Source organism: Lethenteron reissneri, chromosome 66 (assembly GCF_015708825.2).
Source record: "Lethenteron reissneri isolate LAM-NWPU_2019-01 chromosome 66, ASM1570882v1, whole genome shotgun sequence".
NCBI classification, from domain to species: domain Eukaryota; kingdom Metazoa; phylum Chordata; class Hyperoartia; order Petromyzontiformes; family Petromyzontidae; genus Lethenteron; species Lethenteron reissneri.
The window spans coordinates 5532131-5553159 of NC_083844.1; the positions used below are offsets into that span (position 1 = coordinate 5532131).

Genomic DNA, 21029 nt, shown 5'->3' on the forward strand with positions numbered 1-21029 from the left:
TCAATGTTACATTGTTTTTATAGCTTTATTTTGGTGATTTAGAAAACTTTTGGTTTAGCCATGTTTGTTGTAGTACAGAGTTAGCCTGATAACTTTAATCTACATTGTCTTATGGTTGTTATTGTTTTACTTGCACCCCACTGGGATTTTTGCACACAGCGTTGAAATACGGTGTTTTTTCTGAAAGACTTGGCTGTTTTTTCCTGGATTTTTCTGTTGCGTGTAGTCACTTTAAGATGTTTCTTGTTCATGTTTTTGTTTGTTGCGGTTGCACCCGAGTCAAGTTCCACATGGCTCAGAGGGTTATACCTAATAAATGAAACTGAAACTGAACTCCAGATATATTCCATCAAGGTCCTGAAGATATTCTGATCTCCAACTGCTCTTCACTCCCAGGTCTAGGTTGCGCTCTTTTGGTGATTGGGCTTTTGTTAGCATGGCACCCAAGCTATGGAACGCCTTGCCACTTGAAATCAGGCAATCAGAGCCGGTAGATGTATTTCAGTCTGATTTGAAAACCCATCTCTTTAAGGTGGCATTCACTCTTTACTTTGGTCAGTGACTCTTGTTCTCCTGGTTTTCACATATTGCGATTCTAGGATGGAATGCGCATTATACATTTTTATTATAATTTTAACTCGTCATTATTCTTGACGGCTGCTTTAAGATGTTTCTGCTAAAGCCGGTAATGTGTTCACGATTTATGTTTTTTTGCATTGTGAGCCCAGGCAGTCCATCTTAAAAATAAAAAAATGCATTGTGTAAAATCTGCTGCGGTCATTTGAGCTTCGATACGGCCAAAGGACCCAATTGAAAAATCTATGAATCATCGAAGCCATTTATACACAGGGGAACCGAAGCCATGTATACACAGGGGAACCACTGTATTGAGATTGCGAAAAAGAGGGTAGTGATGAAGGCATCGAAAGCAGAGTCGTCCTATTAACATTGAGATGTATTTTTATTTCATTACATTTTTATACCATTTAATTATTGGTGTCGTTGCGTAGCTGTCAGTGACTAACACGGGCAAGGTCACGGCCGACCAAGTGAGCATCACCTTACCCGGTGGAGACCTCCTCTACCTGGTGAGCTTCGCCAAGAACGGCTCCCGGCAGAGCGACGGTGCCCCGCCACTCAGCCTGGCCCATGGCGAGCGGGCCGCCCTCGTGCTCTCCATCGCCGTGCCGGAGAGCCAGCCGCTGGGGGAGATCGCCGGGAGATTTTACGTCGCTTCCACCGAGACCTCGACGACTGTGTCATTCACCATCGTCGTCTCCTCCGAGTACGTTATCTAGATACGGTAGAACCCCTCTTAACGAGCACCACTTATAACGACTGATCGCTTAAGGACAGGCCTCCACAGAGCCCAGTGTGTAGTGTAATGTATAGTGTAGTCTCTAGTGTAGTGTATAGTAGTTTATAGTGTGTATAGTATTGTCATGTATAGTAGTATACAGTAGAACCCCTCTTAACGACCACCACTGTTAACAACTAATCGCTTAACTATGGGCCTACGTAGAGCCCAATGTGTTCGCTTACCGACCATTACCCTGTTAACGATGGGCTGTTGTAGGGACAGGAAATATTAACTAATGCATTGATTAATCATGATTATTCTAATAGTATGAGTTTGTAATGTATCTTTAAGTATTAATATAAATTTTCTAAATATAAAGTACGTTTTTATGGTGAAAAAGGTAACTTTCGATGCTATTGGAACGAATTCTAGCCTTTAATATGTATTTCCTATACTCGCTTAATGACCAATTAACTTAACGACCGGTTTCCTGGAACCAATTACCGTCGTTAATCGGAGGGGTTCTACTGTATATATATATATACACACACGAGTGTGTGCGTGTATCAGGGGACACACAGGTGGTGCATCGGCCAAGTCATCTCAGTCAACCCGTGGCACCTGGGTCTGTACCCGTAACCACCTGCCAGTGGGCGTTCGACACTTCACTTGGCCTTAAAGTGCACATAGCCTGGCACAGGTGCCGTGGTGATGTCACTGTCACCTAGTAGCGAATGGTGGTTGTTGTTGTATTCAGGAACAGGAGTGCACTGGTTAGCGGGCTGCGCTACAAACCCAGCGACCCGAATTTGATTCCTGCTAACGCCACCAGTGATGATGATCTGAACCAGTCCTGGTGCAGTGTGTAAAGTCATCGCCACTGAGGAGACAAAGGTAGCCGGGGGTAGTGCTGTGGCCACCCATCTCCTCGTGTGCCGTGCTGGCCTTCATGGGTGCTACTTGCTAACAGCACTTGCCCCAACAACCTGCTAAGCCTATATGGGGAATCTTTGCACCAAGGAGCAGCAGCGGCTTTTGGCCGGCCGTCTAACAAGGACGGGCAAAGCGCATCACGCGGCGGGCCCCTTTCAGGTTTGTGCTGACTTCTGCATGACCGAGAAACCCCCTCTTGATGCCCTTTTTCAACTCGGCTGTGGCGGCGGCGGTGTTTGCAGCCAGCTGCTATCTGTGGAGGTGAAGGTGGAAGACGAGTACACCTACTTCGCCGCGGGCCACCCCCTCGTTTCCAATGCCGTAGTGCTGCTCAACAACCCTTCCCGTGGCATGCGCCTCGCAAAGAGCACAGCGGAAGGCAACGGTGGGTGCAGGTTTAATGCTCTTCTTGTTCTTCTTGTTGTATGGTGGCTGATGTAGTAGATCTAGAGCAACGACTACGATGTCACGTTCAGTGTGGTCAAGCCGCAGATTGCGGCATCAGGAGCATTAGCGGAGTGGTGTATCATTATTGCTCTGATGTCTCCTTCATATTTGTGGATCGGGGCGTAGCGTCATTACAAGTTGTACTACGGTTTCTGTTCTGGGGTTGTGATAGGGCTGGTGATAGGGGTGGTGATAGGGGTGGTGATTGGGGTGGTGATTATGGTGGTGATTAGGGAGGTGATAGGGGTGGTAATAGGGGTTTTGATAGGGTTAGTGATTGGGGTAGGGGTATTCTCTTCTTGCGTTCAGGCTCATGTAGATTTCAGAGGCAACAACAAAAAATTCACATTCGGGTGGTCAAGCCACAGATGACCGTGTCAGGAGGAGTAGTTGTATAAACATCGTTGTGATGTCTCCTTCGTATTTGTGGATCAGGACATTGGGTCATCACACGTTGTTCAGTCTCTGTTCTGGATGACCACGGTCGCACGATGACTACTGGAGAGTTTTTACATTTTCCATTTGTGCATCATCAGGTATCATCTGCATCTACTGCTGCTGCCGTGGTTTTTACAATTTAATGGTTAAATAAGTGGCACAGCACGTGGAATGTACTATAACGCAAATATCGCATAACCGGCTTTATTTTATACGTGGAGATGAGGCCGAGCAGGTAGTGCATTTGCCACCTGATAAAATGGAAGTCTAGTGGCTGGCCTGGTTAACACCACTGTATCATGATATTTTTTACTTGTAACACACAAAAAGTATAGTGGTGTAGTGTATAGTGTCATGTATAGTAATGTATCGTGTAGTGTAGTATGTAGTGTGTAGTGTAGTACGTATGTATCTATGTTTAACTTCTTTCACGCCGTACATAGCCAACCGCGCTCATCGTAGAGGCAGGGGAAGGACAACAAACTAAACACAACAACGCAGTTCTAAAGAAATTATCTTTTAATCTTAATGATTTCAAAGTGCACAGCTCCTTTGCCAGGCCGCAGTAGGGGCTTGAAGTTGCTGAGGCTTTTAAGTGTCCTGTAACTGATCCCATGATTGGCTAGTTGGGGCTTGTGACACACGGTTTTCATGGCAAAGTAGTCCACGTTTGAAAGTTGCGTGCCCGATTTAATGAAGCACGTTCGGCGGTTTGCGACGGACATTTTTTTTTCCCCAGGGACGGCGACTTTCTCCAACGTGACAGAGGACCAGTACGACGTATACGTGGAGGCTCCACGTCACGTCCCCTACTACGGGGTCGCAGTGTTCTCCAACCACAACTCGCAGGTACTGTCACTACAGAACGGTCACGCATGTGAATACGGCTGTGCATAGACTCGCATCGTCGCTGGCCTGCTCGCATAGTCGCTCACCCGCTCACATAGTCACTCACCCTGCACACTCAACCATGCTCTGATTAGCACAGTTGGCTACGAATAGCGCGAAAGTAGTTCAACATACATATGTAATGACCGAGGCAACAGACCACTTACCTGACATAACGTATGTGCAAACGGACAGTCAGGAAGTCAATCAAGGCCTCTGATTGGTGCAGGGAGGCCTCAAAGACGATTGAGTTAGGATAAGAGAACCAGAGGAATTGGAGGAGAAATGCCATCGTAAAAGCCTGGGAAACGAGGGTTGACTGTAGGGGAAACAGTTCACAGCCATTGGAGAAGGGGAACGGGGATTGGTTGAGAGAAATGGGGTGAGCGAAGCTTCCAGAAAGGGGTGCTCAGAGGATATAAAAGGGGATGGCACGTGGGGAGGGGATAGTTGAAGAAAAGACGAAGTTCGAAGATCAAGAACCGAAGCCCGGGTCTAGGAATAGCGTTGTGTCCAAAATAAAGGCTCTTAGTGAAGCAAGAACGTGTGTCGGCGTCACTACACATACACAATATTGGGTGGCTCCCACCTGATCGATGGCCGCACCCCCTGAGCTAATAATGTAGTCACTACGCCACTGATAAGTTGAAAATATTCTTATTTACAGTGGTATCTCAGTTTACAATGCCATAGATTAACGATATTTTGATTAATGATCCGCCTCTTGTAGGGGTCCCCATTGTTTCTGTTAACTATAAATTTATGATATCACGTGGGGGCCGTCGATTTCGGCCAATTGGAGCGCTCCCTAAGTGGGAATTAGCAGACCTCAACCAATCAGTGACCGCCCCTTTAATGAGCATTTTGAGAGCAACTGGCTGCTAGCTTCTAAATGCTTGATGGTGCGTTGGTTATAGAAACAGCTCTCTTGAAATCACGACGTTTCAGGCACCCAAAACGTCGTGATTTATTTTATTCTATACCTATGTGACTTTACCGAAAGAACCAAAGAGTATGGATTCGTTCAGTCATGAAAGCTTCAAATCGAAATAACACTTACTACCCAGGAACAAAAAATGTGTTACATAGTGTTATTATTATCAACATCACCGGATATGCTGCCGTTAACGTTCTCCTGCATTGTTTGTTGTGTTCGGTTTGTTTTCATTTCATTTCAGCTCACCATTTTCCTTCAGCGGATAGCAGTCGTGTACACTTGGAGTGTGCAAATGACGACGTTCAAAGACGAGTACATCATCACGCTGGAAGCAGACTTCGAAACACACGTGAGCGAAGATGCTCGGAGATTGACCGCCGGATCATAAGTTCATTGTCACTGGCCATTTTACACCATGGCAGTATGCCTTTGTATAATTATATTGTATGGTTTTTTTGGTGTGCGTGTGTGTGGTAGTGTAGTATCTGTCTTACCGAATGTTAGCCGCACATCCGTATATGCAGTGCGCAAGCGCACTTACAGGTCCTTCTGTCAGTCCACAGCTGCATGAGCGTCCACTATTCAAACTAAAACTAAACTTTTATTTCGCAATAGTGGAAAACCCCGCCACTGAGTTGATACATGGCTTTAATTCTAGATTTGAAGCTTTCGTGACTGCAAGGATTCATATTCTTAGGTTTTTTCGGTAAAGTCACAGGTAAAAACATTAAAAAGTAAAATAAAATAAAAATCACAACGTTTCGGAGGCAACACAAGCTTCCGTCTTCAGGTGGTACCGTCCCAGCCACGACAGCTGTATCAAGTAAATGAGAGATTGCAGGAGCTACCACTCCGTTTATATAATGGTTGGAGAAGGTGGTGGGGCAAGGGCCGCATACTTTTTATTAATATGGTAAGGTGAGGCTTAAGACTAAGAATAGACTGCATAACAAAGGCTGAGCCTTTGTTATGGAGAGGTACGGTTTGTGACTCAACCTGTGACAGGGAGACAACTACTAAACATGGTAAAACTGTAATAGTTGTCTGTCAAATAAGATTGGCAAATAAGTGTAGTTAAATCTTTTTTGCATGGTTAATCACATCTTTCCAATGATTACTCAGTTTGTAACCGTCATCACGGTTGAAATTATGTCTGTGTTTGTATATTTGTATGGCTTCGTGTAAAAACCTTTGATGGTAGCCAGGAGGTTTGCAGAGAACCTTGGTCTCGGAAAAGACAATGATCGGCAACGGCCGAAGAATCAGTTCTGCCATGTTTCAGATCTGACTTGTGCTCGCGGACACGATCAGAAACATGACGTTTCGTTTCTCCAATGTAGCAATCACCACAAATGCAACTCAATTTGTAGGCTCCAGGATACTGTAAGTCAGGAACGACATCCTTCACAGATGGAATCAAATCACGGATTTTATACACTGTACTGAATCGGACTTGGATCTTATGTTTGTTTAGAATTTTTGTTTAGAATTTTGGAGAAAAGATCTCCAAAAGTAAAAAATTTACTTTCGGCCAAAACCGAAAGTATGCCGAAAGTTGCCATTTGCCAACTTTCGGCGCCGAAACCGAAACCGAATTTCGATCGGCCTCTACAACAGACATCAGGATCGGGAACGAACCCACAATCTCCTGCATACCAGGCGAGGGAGTTAACATCTCCTAGTCACCGCGAGTCCCGAGCATTGATTTAGTTGGTCATGGTGCACATTCGTGAAGGTGGGCAGCATAGATGTTGGAGGCATATGAAAATAGTACAATAATGCTATTATACTGCATCGCCTTCTGCTGCCCACAATTTAACGTGGTCAATCTGGGGTGTAAATTCGGTCCTTTTGTTGTCCTTTCCTGACAATAGACTGTACCATATCAGCTCAGTGGGCTTTATCTGGTTAAAAAATAATAGTTATGTAGTTTTAGATGCTGGGTTCAACCAAATGTTAAACCGTGCTTCGTTCCAATAAGGTTATTCTTCATAGGATAACAGTCGGGAGGGCAGCTATGAATAATTCAAAATCGCGGATAATCCTAAAAATATACATTTTCTGCGGATCTCTACCAAAAGCCACGAACGTAGGTATAAATAATGTTTAAGTTCGGAAAATATTTTTATGATTTCTCTTTCGATTTATAACAACCACTAACAATTGACCCATGCTCCGTGATAATAACACTTTCCTGCTCCCGCCCAGCAGAAGATTCAGCCCACTAAGTGGACAGCAGCAAAGCCACGCCAATCAATATCTTCTGTCCTGTGAAGGCGATCACGTGGATTTCGTATTAACCGGAGCAATATATTTGTTCAGTTTAAGCACCACGTGACTTGGAATAAACATTTCCAAGAATAACAATGTGTAACTGTTTTTAGAATAATTCATTTGGGCTCAAGGGAAAATCCATGAGTTATTAATTCATACCATTGGTACCTTTAAAGCCTAGTCTCACATGGGTTGGACCACTGCGCCTTTTGGCGTCATTTGGTCCAACCCATGTGAGACTAGGCTCTAAGGAAAGCTGTCTCAGGTGTGGACCAATCAACTTCAAGGACAGTGCATATATTATCAGAGTTATGTTTTTTTTGCATTATGACTGCAGGTATTGTGGTCTATGCAAACATGACTCCTCGTAAAAAAGGTGTCAGTTTTGTTGCCAGATAAAAGGGTAAAAAAACAATAATCTTATTAATGCATGTAAAAATCTCATTGTGCATGCGGTTAATTCGTAAATCGGATAAACCGCACTCGGATAATTAAGAGTCTACTGCACTTTAATTACAATGAACTACGGATGAACAGAATTCTTGCATTGGCGTGATTTTTCCCTCCCCGTTTGTGGTTCATTCGCTGCCGCGGTTGCTGCCACCTTTCAACAGGTCCCAGAGCCCGTCGTGACGATAGAACCCCGCGAGGTCAAGCTGGATGACCTGCTGCTGGGCGTGATTGAACAGATTGTGTTCAACATCACCAACCACGGTCTCATCAGGGCGGACAATGTGCAGCTGATTCTACCCAAGCACCCCAGCCTTGTCTTTACCAAGGTCAGCGGAGTTTTAGCAACTAACTCAACCCAGCAATAGGTTACTACGTATTGTCATATTAACATAATCTATATATATGTAAGGGAAATTTGTGTTTAGCATACTTCCCGACATGCAACAAACTTAAAATTTGGCATGTGGGTAGCTTCCAGACTCTACACAATGCAAAGAGTATAAAAATATACTTTTGTATTTTGTGGGGGGGGGGAGGCGCAATAATGGATATATTTTGCACGGCAAGTTAGCGGTGACGTCACATCTGTATAGTTAAACTTTCTGGTTTCGGTTTCCGCCGAAACCATAAGTTCAGTTTCGGTCGGGAGGGGAGGCTCAACTATTTCCAGCTATGGGATTTCATCTTGATTTTGGGGCAAAATTGTTCAGTTTCAGACATACGGAAAATTTGTGTTACGGATATTTCTCGGGAACCTAACCCTTCCGTAATCTGGACACTACCTGTATAGGTAATACATGTTAAAGGCTTAATTCGATCTGATAGCATCGAAAGTTACCCTTTTTTCACCGAAAAAAAACTTTACCTCATAATTTTTTTTTTATATTAATACGTAAAGACACTAACAACATTATAAGCACATAATATTAAAATAAACATGGATAATGAATGCATTAATTAATATTTATTGTACGTACAACAGCCCATCGTTAAAAAGGGGAATGGTCGGTAAGCGAACGCATTGGGTTCTACATAGGCACGTCGTTAAGTGATTAGTCGTTAACAGGGGTGGTTGTTAAGAGGGGTTCTACTGTATGTTGATTAACTGTGACTAACCCAACTGGTAATAGGTACTGCATATTGTCAGATGAACATGACCCCAAGACGTTGTACTGTACTCACCTATAGCTAATGCCAAAATGCGCCACATGCCCCTTGTGGGTGGGAGCCTTGATATCGACAAAGTTATTTTATTTTTGGTTCCGCTTGATCGGAACGGAATCGGAAGAGAAACTGATGATGTACAGTAAAACTTTGGATTGCGAGTAACTTGGTCTGCGAGTGTTTTGCAAAACGAGCAAAAAATGTAAGTAAATATTAATTTGATAAACGAGCAAGGTCTTGCAATATGAGTAGTACGTATACGCTTTGTCTGCCGAGCGTCACGTGATCACAACTTATATACAAGTGCTTTGATATACGAGTGCTTTGGATTACAAACACGTTTCCGGAACGAATAATGCTCGCAATCCAAGGTTTTACTGTACATGTACATCATCGGAACGGGAACGGATTGACACAGCTACTCAATTAGCGGTCACCGCAACCCCACACTCATGTCGCCGACAGCATGGTCGCCTGTCCTCTCTCGTTATCCGTTGCATACTCTCAGACTTCGCCTCCACCACCACCTTCTACCCATGTACGCCACTTCGATTTGTGTAGTTTCAATATCCGTCATCACATTATTATTAACACCGCCACCTGATTCGCGTCGCCTTAACCCCACACTAGCATTGCCGACAGCTTCGTCCTCTCGTTATCCATTGCCTACTCTCAGCATTCGCCTCCACCACCACCTACTACTACTACCCTCGCATACAAACTACTTTGTGTTACTTATAAAGAAATGTACCGTGCTGTAGAGTACAATATGTTATTTACATACGGCATTTTGGTGATTTAGAAAAATCGCTTCGATTTACGTCGTTTTGATATCCATCATCGTCGCACCTTTCAGAAACGACTTCCCCAACGTAAACTGGGGTGGTATCGCTGTACTGCACAACAACGCATTTCCTGGAACTGCAATCTGTAGCCCACCTTGTAGCCCCTCAGCCTATAACACCTGTTATGCCTGGGTGGTCACTCATCCAAGCCCTATCCAGGCTCATGCCTGGTGAGCGTTCGAGACCTTACAAGATCTAGAGCAGTGGTTCTCAACTGGGGGGTACACGGACCCTTGGGGGTAACATGGCAATATCTCAGGGGGTTCACGATGGGGTGATTTTATAAACGTGTGAAATTATATCATACACGAGTCAATATACACTCCACACTACTATACACTACACTAGTGAATCTCAACATGGGCGGTTGGAATTGTCTTGCCGCTTGACGGTGATCTTCACGTCGATGCGCTCGAGAGGAGAAGCCGAGTTGGTGATTTCCAGCGTCGCCTTCACGGCCTCTCTGGCCAGGGTCAGCTTCTGATCGATTCTGATGGGCACCACAGCGCACACTCCCTTCTGTGCACGACGATCAAAGACGCAGAAGGGGCATCAGTCGCCCCCAGCATCATACCAGCTATGTTTATGAACGCTTTCCAACCCTGGATGCATAGTGCGTTCACACCATCAGCTCTGCCAGTGTGTAGAATGAAGCTAGATAACTCCCCTACCATCTAGAGCAGCAATTGTTAATCGGGGGTACGTGGCGGACCCCAGGGAGGGGTAACGTGGCAATTTCCCAGAGGATAACGTTGAGGTGTTTTATAAATGTCTTGTACGGTAGACTCACACGGAGACGAGGAATACTATAAGGGCTGTTGCCATTTATTAAACCACTGTCACACTCACACCAGTGTAGGTGCACTCTATCTCGGTCCTTTACCCAGGACACCAAATATTATTTGGGTCCTACCCTCGGCTACCCCTTGGGCTCTCTCACTCGTCTGCCTGGAGCGGGGGTTCAGTCAACACCGCTCCGTGATGAGGAGAGAGAGACCCTCTTCCAGCCGACCCTTTACTGAATACTATGGGACCCCCTTGACTCTTCCACTCGTCTGCCCAGAGCAGAGATTCAGCCAACACCGCTCCATGACAAAGAGAGAGACCCTCTTCAGCCGATTCTTACCCTGGCTCCCCATGATGACCACGCCTTCGTTACGGGGTCCCCCTTAATAACCCCTTGGGTGGCTCCTCCCCTCAGCTCGGCTCCACCTTTGTTCCCAAAGGTGCTCTCCGAAGCCCGTTACGCAACCCATAAAGTTACGTCATCCTTGACTGTCAACCCGCTCGCACCTCCTTCTGTTCGCCCCCTGATTGGTTACTCACAATACTCCTCTACAAATGAGTAAAGAAGCTCCTTGGAGACGTCCATTATAAAAAGGTGAAGTCTTTATTTTCGTAATAACTATGTAGATACAGCTCCGCGAACAGTCAGCCCCGAATGTCTTCCACCTTGTAGTTTCTTGTCCCAGGCAAGTGCCCCGACTGGGGGCCTCGCTCGGTGTATATACCCTCTAGGCCCTACCCTTAATTGGGTAGTGTCCTGCACCCTGACTTGCCACGTGTCTTTAATTATCTCAACATGTACAGTCCCCTATGGCCACCTGTTCCCAATTAACTCAACGTGTGTATTTAATGAATTCCCTATGAAGTACCCTACGGCCACCTGTTATTAATTATTTCAACGTGTACATTTAATAATTTCCCTATACCGTCCCCTACAAATGCGTCAAATTATATCGTATGTTATAGTCACTGGTGAATAATCATGTTGTGTGAATCTGCCAATATAAGATAACTACAATAACATTTAAATCCATACTGTAACAAATAACAAGGAATGACATAGCGAAATATTTTGGACCTCTTGAGTATTCTTAGGTCTTTCAGTAAAGCCACGTAGATAGATCAAATAATAAAAAAATAAAGATAAAAAATAAAATAATAACAATATCACGACGTTTCGATCCCAACACAAACAATCGTGAGACATATCGCGGGAGAGCTGCTGAGAATATATGGTGGGAGCGCTGCTAAGGCAAGGAGTTATAAAGGTTTGGGATGGGTGTAGCCCAAGGGTCAGTGGCAGGGGCTAGAGATTAAATTTGCATGTAAATGTAAGATTGGGTAAATCTTGACAAGCCCCTCCCACTGACCCTTGAGCTACACCCATCCCAAACCTTTATAACTCCTTACCTTAGCAGGGCTCCCACCATATATTCTCAGCAGCTCTCCCGCGATATTTCTCACCTGGTGACGATTGCTTGTGTTGCGATCGAAACGTCGTGATATTGTTATTTTTTATTATTATTATTTGATCTATCTACGTGGCTTTATCGAAAGACCCAATAATATGAATTCCTGCAGTCACGAAAGCTTTAAGTCAAGATGTAACCTCTTGAGTGTTACACAATAAAAATTCTGCAAAAATCATGAGTTTAATAATTAAATGTATTGACAACTTTTGCCTGGCAAAGACAGGCTTTATGAATTAGAATAAAATAACTATGATACCATTTAAATCCGTATGGTAATCAAGAACTATATAAAAGACCTTTCTATACTCTCCGATCGTGAACAATTCGGGTTGACAAGAGTAACCAGTGAGCGCGAATAAATGACATCGCGTGTGCAGAGCGTAAGTTGAATTTAGTTTTATTCACTTGCAGTTACTTTTCGCTAGTTAGGATATCTCACAAAATGGGGCAATTGGTTAAAATATCGATGTTCGTTATTTGTGACATTTATTTCTCGGAACCACATTGGGTCAGGCAAGAGAGGGGTAACTCGGTTGAAAATTAAATTCAACAAGGGGGGTACAGTAGTAGCAATTGAAAGGTTGAGAACCACTGGCATAGAGCCCTGAAGCAGGGGTGAAAATTCCACGTTCGTATGGCAGGTTAAATTATATTTATAGCACAACCATCTGATGATTTCCCAAAAAAATGGTACCTTTTTTATCAACCCCGCAATGCATGATGGAGCTGAGTCAAACCCCGCACCCCACCCCAATCAGAAAATTAACTTGGACCTTTCCGACCGCGGGCTCTGCTGCCTACCCACCTGGCACGGATTGTATCTAAATTCAACAAGGTGGGTACAGCAGTAGCTAGCAAAGGTTGAGAATAACCACTGATCAAGTGCATCCATGGTGATTTGGTAAGAGGCTATTGTGGAATAAAAGGGGTAATACATTTGTAATTTATGTAACATACCACGTTATATGCGTGTTGCATTTTTATGTTGCAGATGATAGACACTATTGGGAATGTAGAAGCCATGACGTCGGTGCTCATTCCAGTGAACGTTTCAACCACAACCAGAAGTAAAAGGGCAACGATCACGTGTTACTCTGCTCAAATGATCTACTACTACGAATGTGGTGAACTTCGGTAATGTATACCAATACACGGAGACCCCCCCCCCCCCCCGTACAAACACACACACAAAGAAAAATATCCCCCGTATAACCTTAACAGACTGTTGGGGCAAGTGTTGTAACGAGTAGCACCTATGGAGGCCGGCACTGTGGCACACGAGGGGGTGGGTGGCCAATACCACGCCCGGCCGCCTTTGTCAGCCCATTAGCAATGTTTACACACCACACCAGGTACTAATTTAAGGCTGCGTCGACCTACGCACACGTACACACACATACACGCAGATGAGCACACACGCATAAGTAGTCACACACGTAGACCCAAGAACAACAACCGCCATTTGCCACTAAGTGACGGTGACGTCACCACGGTGCTTGTGTCAGGATATGTGCACGTTAAGGCCACGTGAAGTGTCGAACGCCCGCTGGCAGAAAGTCACGGGACAGACTCAGGTGCCATGGGTCGACTGACTGAGATGACTAGCTGATACACCACCTGTGCCCCCTACTGTGCCAACTTGCTGTGTTTTAGCCACCCGGCACTCCACTTGTCGTTGTCAGCGTCGCTCCTCTGCCCTCTTATTGCTGGAGGGTGTCTGCCTCCAACTGCCCACTAGTGTCCTTCACGAGCCTCCTCCATAGAGGCCGATCTTGACACCGCTAGTACCAGTCATTGGCAAGTCCACTCAGCTCCACATCCTCTTGTACCACATCACTCCATCTCTTCTCTAGCCCGTGTTGTGCCCGTTTAGCCCCCTCTATCCTACCGAACAAAAGCTGTTTAGGCATGCGGTGGCTGGGCATGCGGGCTACATAATCCAGCAAACGCAGCCTTGCCTGCCGGAAGAGCTCATCAATGGGATTTTGTCCAGATCTTTCAAGGATTTGTGAGCTCCTCACACAATCCAGCCTGGTTAACCCCAGGATTGATTGCACGCAGGCCAGCCTAAATGTTTTTAACCAGCGAACATGTTCCATTAGGTGGGTCGATGTTTCGTAAGCATAAAGAAGGGAGGGCATGACCGTGGCTGAGAATACCCGAAGCTTCGTGTAAAGCGACAGACCAGGTAGCCTCCACACAGCATTACGCAGCTGATGAAAAAAATATTCCGCTCAACTGATTCAGAGTGAGACCTCTGCTGTCAAACTGGCCTTGACCACACTGCCCATGTATTGAAAACTCTCCACTCCCTCCACAACTACCACATCATCAATTGGGAGTTGTGGGGGTGGAGTGTTTGACGGCACAAAATACCCAGGCAGGTGCTTAGTTTTGGTGGGCTGACGGTAAGGCCCAACTCCTTCGTGGCACGCTCCAGGTTCAGCAGCAGTGCCTCTCAGAGCCCCGGGACTCCGATAACGTGAAAAAAAACCCAGAGCCCAGGCCTACTGATGGTGTCATCGGCTTTGACCAGGTCAATAAAGCAGAGATGTAGGTCCTGTTGCAATTCCCTAAACCTCTGCTATAGCAGACGGACAGAAAATATGGCATCTATGCAGGACCACCCTTTCCTGAAACCACATTCGGGCTCTTCAAGCCTCTTCTCAGCATGCCTGGCACGGCGATGTTGAATAATCCTTGCCAGGACCTTTCCTGGCACACTGAGGAGGGAGATGTCCCTGTAGGTGTTATAGTCTGTGTGGTCTCCTTTCTTATAGAGGCGGACCACCAGGGCATCTTTGCAATCCTGTGGAACCCATCCAGTGGTCCAGACTGTTATTATGATGCCATGTAGGGCAGTCTCTGCACAAGCGCCACTCTCCCTCAAACTTTTGCTAGGGAGATCATCTCTGCCCATTGCTTTTCCTGGTCTCAGACTCTGGATCACCTTCTGTACTTCCTCTACAGATGGCACTCAGCCAACCACTCCCAAGGGTTGTCTACTTATTACTATATTTTAGGCACCGCAGCCTCAGCAGGGTCATCCCCACTTTGCCCCATGATGTTTTCCAGGCTGAGGGATTTCCTCTCCCTCAAGACCTCACACGTAGACATACACACATATACACACAGACACACACACGTAGACACACGTCGACATGAATTTGGGCAGTCCCCCAACTTACGAACAGGTTTCCGTTCCTAGAACCTGTTCAATTGTTGAAATGTTCGTAAGTCGGAACACAATAATGCACTGCATTTAAATGCACATACAGTGTGTGTTATAAAATGTGTTTATGGCTCATCAAAAAAGGAAGGTGTTGTTCAACTCATGAATGAGAATAAATATTGTACATTTGCCGAACTAAATAGTTCCGCAGTTCGCAAGTCGAAAATTTCATGTATACTCGCACATTTGGACAAATTAGTGTTGCGGATTTCGGCAACACCCCTTGATTTCCGTGTTCCGATTTTAAAATATGTAATAAGCCTGGGGATTGTGAATTTTCTCCCAGCTACAATGCATAGCCACTCACCCACCCAACCCACACGGGCCCACAGTGAGCTTTCGGTTCGGTGAGCTGCGAAGATTGAGCGTGTGGTGCGAGCCATGGAGTGAAACAGGTTGAGATGCACTGCAGTGTACACACACCACCACCACCAGTAGAACTACTACGACACGGGTGAGGTGACAGTCAGTTGAAGCCCGTGGCAGCTGTCTGGCACCAGAGCATTTTAAACACGGGCATTGTGATGTATTTCTAATGAATGGTAAGTATAGTAGCAGATCTCATCTCTTCTTTGTTTATGTTCTTTCAGATCAAAGAAACGTCGGGTCATTATTTTCCGGTGAAATGGGAATATAACAACATCGTTAACGTTTCGCCGTGATGTGTTCTAGTTGTAACCCCCCCACCCCAACATCCAGTACCTCTCGCAAGCCAACCCAGTGGAATACCTGTCAACCCATATAGTTTACCCCGTATTCTTGTGCAGGGAAATATATTTTTAAGGTTAATAAACGTTGAAATTTATAAGGGGCACGGGGTGACCAATAAGGTCTGAATTGGTATGTGATGATGTATGTTGCACACTCGAAATTAAGGACGTGGTCAGGTGCTCCAAATCGAGGGCAAACAGATTTATTGTGGTTAATCTGTAAGATGCAACAGCACGTGTGTCACACACAGCAATCTTCAACCGAGTCGCTATTAACCATGTGACTGGTGTACAAGTGCGATTAATCAATAACCCTGCCAGCCCCCTAGAGGCCCAACTCCGTTATCGCATGCTGGTGTACACACGTTCATCGATATACTGCACAGTTCATAAGGACTTTCAAAAAACCACACTTTACTCCCTTGCTGCACAAGAAAATCATTAAAAGAGTGGTCGATTCCTAATATTCCACATGTATGCACTGATAAGGGGTTGACAGGTATGAATTGGGGTCACGACCCACGAGTTTGATAACCTCTGGTTTATCTGACCGGTGTTCTGTCTCTCTCTGTCTCTGCGTGTTCACAGCGAGCGCAGTGCTTTTGTTGCCTTCATAGCAGAAGCCTCAGCATGCACTCTGACGAGTGACACTGGAGGTGTCTCAGGAGGCGTCTCAGGAGGGGTCTCAGGAGGGGCTTATGGTGGTTTTTATGGTCTAGGAGGTACGTATGGCTTGTTTATTCTTTTTTTTACAATTCTAATGGATAAAACAAGTTGGAAAGAAGAACAAAAACATGCCTCAGCGTGGGATCATGATAACGGCCGTTCAACTTGTATTCGTCCCTGGAAGTATTGACGTATTGAGTGAATTGTGGTAATGTGCACTTTTTACAAGTCTCTCAGAGTTCCGCGGGGCTTAGGTAGCCGGCTTTTGTCATCACGTGGGCACGGTGGATGATAACTGAACGCTTTCACACCCGTAATCGAATCGGTAAAGCCCTGAAAAACAATGCCACTCGCAAAAAACCGATTCTTTTTTACAAGATCTACACTGAAGAACCGCAAAAACAACTGCACAGTACAGTTCTTCCGAAGCTACCGATGTTTTTTTTGCATCACACAAAAATGCCGAGTGCCTTTTGTACGCGTTTTGCGTCTTCAAAGTCAGAAAAACAGATCAAACACTACACATATGCAATTTTTTTTGGGTCAGTTATTACAGACAGATCATCATTCGGAATGTGTAACAGTTTTAACTGTCACTATTTAAGATTTATTTGTCAAGCGGGAGAAACCCATTGGACAATATATGCATAGCCAACTGTACTAATCGGAGGTGCTGTTGTTCTAATCGCCGGCAAAACTTCGTGAACCGAAATTATAAATGTTTGTTGTTGGTTTGCTCTCCAACACATGTCCGGTTAGTGCTGAAGTGGGAAGCAATTGGAACGTTCGGTTCACGTGACACAACATTAGTGATTGCCTGCGTCGGGGTGGTGGTGGATTTAATGACACAGTTACGTTTAACACGATCTAGCCCAACAACAAGACTTCATTATGGATAATATTTGCTTATTGAAAGCGTACTATGTTTCGATTTAAAGCTTTCGTGACTGCAGGGATTCATCTTCTTGGTTCTTTCGGTAAAGTCACGTAGAATGGAAATAATAAAAATAAAACATAATAATGTATTATGTTTTATTTTTATTATAATAAATGATTGTTTTATTTTCATTATTTTATTATTTCCATTCTACGTGACTTTACCGAAAGAATAATAAAGTAATAAAAATGAAACATAATAATTAATTATGTTTTATAAAATAATAAAAATAAAACATAATTATTTATTATGTTTTATTTTTATTATTTTATTATTTCCATTCTACGTGACTTTACCGAAAGAACCAAGAAAAGCGTACTGTGTTTTAAAAAAACGTTTAATCTTTTTATTTTCTTCGAGAATGGTTCGTGACAACAACAACAAAATATGCGTGCTCGTAAAACCTGCTCGTTTGCGTTTTTCCACAGGAGGGGGGCTAATTGGAGGCTCGACGAGCGTGTCAATGAACGCCTACGTGTCGACTCAAATACCCTGCTGTGCATTCGACTGGGGTTGTGAGAAAGCCCTGTACCAGTGCACGAACAGCCTGCTCGGTTTAGCGACACATTTTAAAGCGGACAATAAAAACAGGAACAAACGGCAACTTCCTCAGAACTCCACCCAACATTACACGGGTAAACTGATGGGGTTTTCAGCGATGCCTTAAGTGCAATTGTTATTCCTTTGCGGTGGCCACCGCCACACTTAGTCGATGCACCTGGAGATTGACGGGTGGTTGGGTAATGGGAGAAACAAGGAATCCACCATCGGTTACCTTTACATGCCCCTGGCAACTGGAACGTCAGGACTCCAGTCGATCATCGATTATAATGATCTGGTGGCTACGGGAGGGAGGGGGTGCCGGATTTTAAAAAACGGCGGATAATCACTAATCATCGTCATCGTTTACAATTGCTTATTTTTGCATATTCTTGCATAATGTTATGTTCGTAGGTGTTGGTGTATGTGTTTTTTTGTGTTATTAAATTTGTTAATGCTATGAAATTGGCATGAACATTGAAATAGACAAAAATAAATATACCGTCCTTACTACGCCAATCTCAAATAGTCTGCGTCATGGATTGATGAATACATGTGTAGGACTCGTACTCGGGTTGTCTTTCTCTCCTCTTTATTTTCCTCTTAAGAGTCCACCTCCGCCGCGCCACCGCTCCGCATCTCGGCGCGGCCCCACTCCACTCCGCGTCTCTCTGCAGCGCCACCGCTCCGTGCCCTCACTCCGCTCCGCGTCGCTCCGCGTCTCTCTCTCGCCGCGCCGCGTTTCCTCCGCGTCTCTCTCACTCGCTAGTTCTATTGACTCCCTGGTTACTCTACACTGCATCCTTCCCATGCATGGCTATCCTGGTTGCTCACTGTGTTCTCGCTATCCCTGTCTCTCTATGCCTTACTCCGTCTGTCGCCGCTAACTCACTCTCTCTCTACTCTAATACTGCTACCGCCTGCTCTGCGACTCCCCGGGCACCGTTGCTTCAGCTCCATCCACGACGCCGACCAGGACAAGACTCTCGTCTCTCCGTTGTGCTCTGGCTTATATCCCCACACCAATTAATCTCCCTTAATTATCTCAACCCCCCGCTTATCACTCGCCCCCTGGCCCCCGGTGTCACGTGACCTTGTTGTTGCCACCAGAGCGACGCCAGCTAATACCCAATTACCTTCTCAGCCAATCGCTGGCCTGTGTCCTCCCGGCCACCCCGACACCTGTCTCAACACTTAACGATCCACTCACCTAAAGCCACAACAACAACTGTGTCCTCACATACCCCCTACTGTACTCTGCTCGCTTGCATAGCAACAGTGGAAGGAAATGTGTGGCGCGCTATACTCCAGTCCTACATATGTGCAGTATTTTCATTGTTCAAGTTGTATGTAGTGCATAATGTACTGCATATAATATTTAATAGTGAAATTAAGCAGAGGTACTCTGTTTTTGTCACCGATGACCGATCGCCAGAACGATATCAAAGACATTTCTACAACTCACCGATCGTAAACAACGCTGGTTTACAAGAGTAACCAGCGAACATAAAAACAAATGACGTCACGCGTGCAAAGCGTCCATTGAATGTTGTTTTCATTCGGTTGCGGTTACTACGAGCTACTTAGGATACCTCACAAAACGGACAATTGGTTAAAATACTCTTTGGTTATTTCGGTAAAGTAACGTAGATATAAAATAAAATAAATCACGACGTTTCGGGCGCAACACAAGCGTCCATCAGGTAATGGACAACGTTTCGGGCGCAACACAAGCGTCCATCATCAGGTGATGGTCGCTTGTGTTGCGCCCGAAACGTCGTGATTTATTTTATTTTATACCTACGTGACTTTACCGAAAGAACCAAAAAGTATGGATTCTGGCAGTCACGAAAGCTTCAAATCACAATTGGGTAAAATATTGATGTTCGCTATTCATTTGTTTCTCAGAACCGTGTTGGATCAGGCAAGGTTGGGGTTACTACTCTGTTGAAGCTAAATGCAACACGGGGGGGGGGTAGTACAGTAGTAGCCATAAAAATATTGAGAATAACCACTAGGCTAGAGCTCTCCCTCTTCTGCCAGCAGTTGGCGTGAAGAAAGCTAAATACTACGAAGTAAAACAATTGTTTATTGTACTCAGGTAAGGCCCACTGCTGAGCTACTATGCAGCTCATTCTCAGAAGCGACCTGACTATCACAAATGATAGCAGCTCAACCAACGTGGAGGGGAAAAAAAGCGGAGGACCCGGAGACAAATGCAGGGTTGCGCCTTTACAAACTTTTTGTTTACCTGGCGCCTTTTGTTTACGTGGCGCCTTTTGTTTACGTGGCACCTTTTGTTTACGTGGCACCTTTTGTTTACCTGGCACTTTAAGGGTAATGTCTTCAGGTCAGTAGAACCCGCGGTATATTTGTAAGTGGTGGTGTCTTCACGTTTTAACCGCATTATTTTTCTGTGTTGCCTCCCTCCTCCCTCCTTCCTCAGTTGCAAAGAGGTCACTGTGGAGCAAAATAGTGCCAGGCTTGGGATGTCTGATTGACGTAGGATTACTAGCGCTGAAGGACACAATCACAGTTCAAGACACAGTGGATGTGATTATCGGATGTTCGTGCGATCTCATCCCCATTCTCAAAGTGGGCTGCACGCTTTATGACATCGTCACGTAAGTGTATCTGCCGTTTTATATATCGATTGCAATATTTAAACTAAACTGTTCTTTTTAACTTCTTGGTTCTTTCGGTAAAGTCACGTGACTTTACCGAAAGAACCAAGAAGATGAATCCCTGCAGTCACGAAAGCTTTAAATCGAAATGTTCTTTTTAAATTACAGTTAACGTCGATTATCCGGATTGCAAAATTATCGGGTGGCTCTCGGGCTGATACGGCAAAACCGCTTCAAAGGCCAGTCTGGCGATCAGCATCGTTTGCATGACAAAAAGAGTAGCTAAACTTGATTTCGAAATCAAATATTACAGGCGGTGCATTATACACTACATACAACTTAAACAAGGAAAATACTGCACATTTTCACGACTAATAACTTCG

At 44.9% G+C, this 21029-nt stretch overlaps 1 protein-coding gene across 4 annotated transcripts in view; it reads left to right on the top strand.

Moving 5' to 3' along the window:
* The window catches only part of LOC133359824 (uncharacterized), a 184744-nt gene that overhangs the window by 137832 nt on the left and 25883 nt on the right, over window positions 1–21029 (top strand). For all 4 annotated transcript variants that reach the window (XM_061578362.1, XM_061578363.1, XM_061578364.1 and 1 more), the window contains exons 39-47: window positions 1011–1285; window positions 2476–2618; window positions 3858–3967; window positions 5185–5292; window positions 7832–7996; window positions 12929–13071; window positions 16468–16601; window positions 17911–18117; window positions 20469–20646. In XM_061578362.1, coding sequence (XP_061434346.1) covers window positions 1011–1285; window positions 2476–2618; window positions 3858–3967; window positions 5185–5292; window positions 7832–7996; window positions 12929–13071; window positions 16468–16601; window positions 17911–18117; window positions 20469–20646 — 1463 coding nt within the window. The remainder of the gene's footprint in view (window positions 1–1010; window positions 1286–2475; window positions 2619–3857; window positions 3968–5184; window positions 5293–7831; window positions 7997–12928; window positions 13072–16467; window positions 16602–17910; window positions 18118–20468; window positions 20647–21029) is intronic.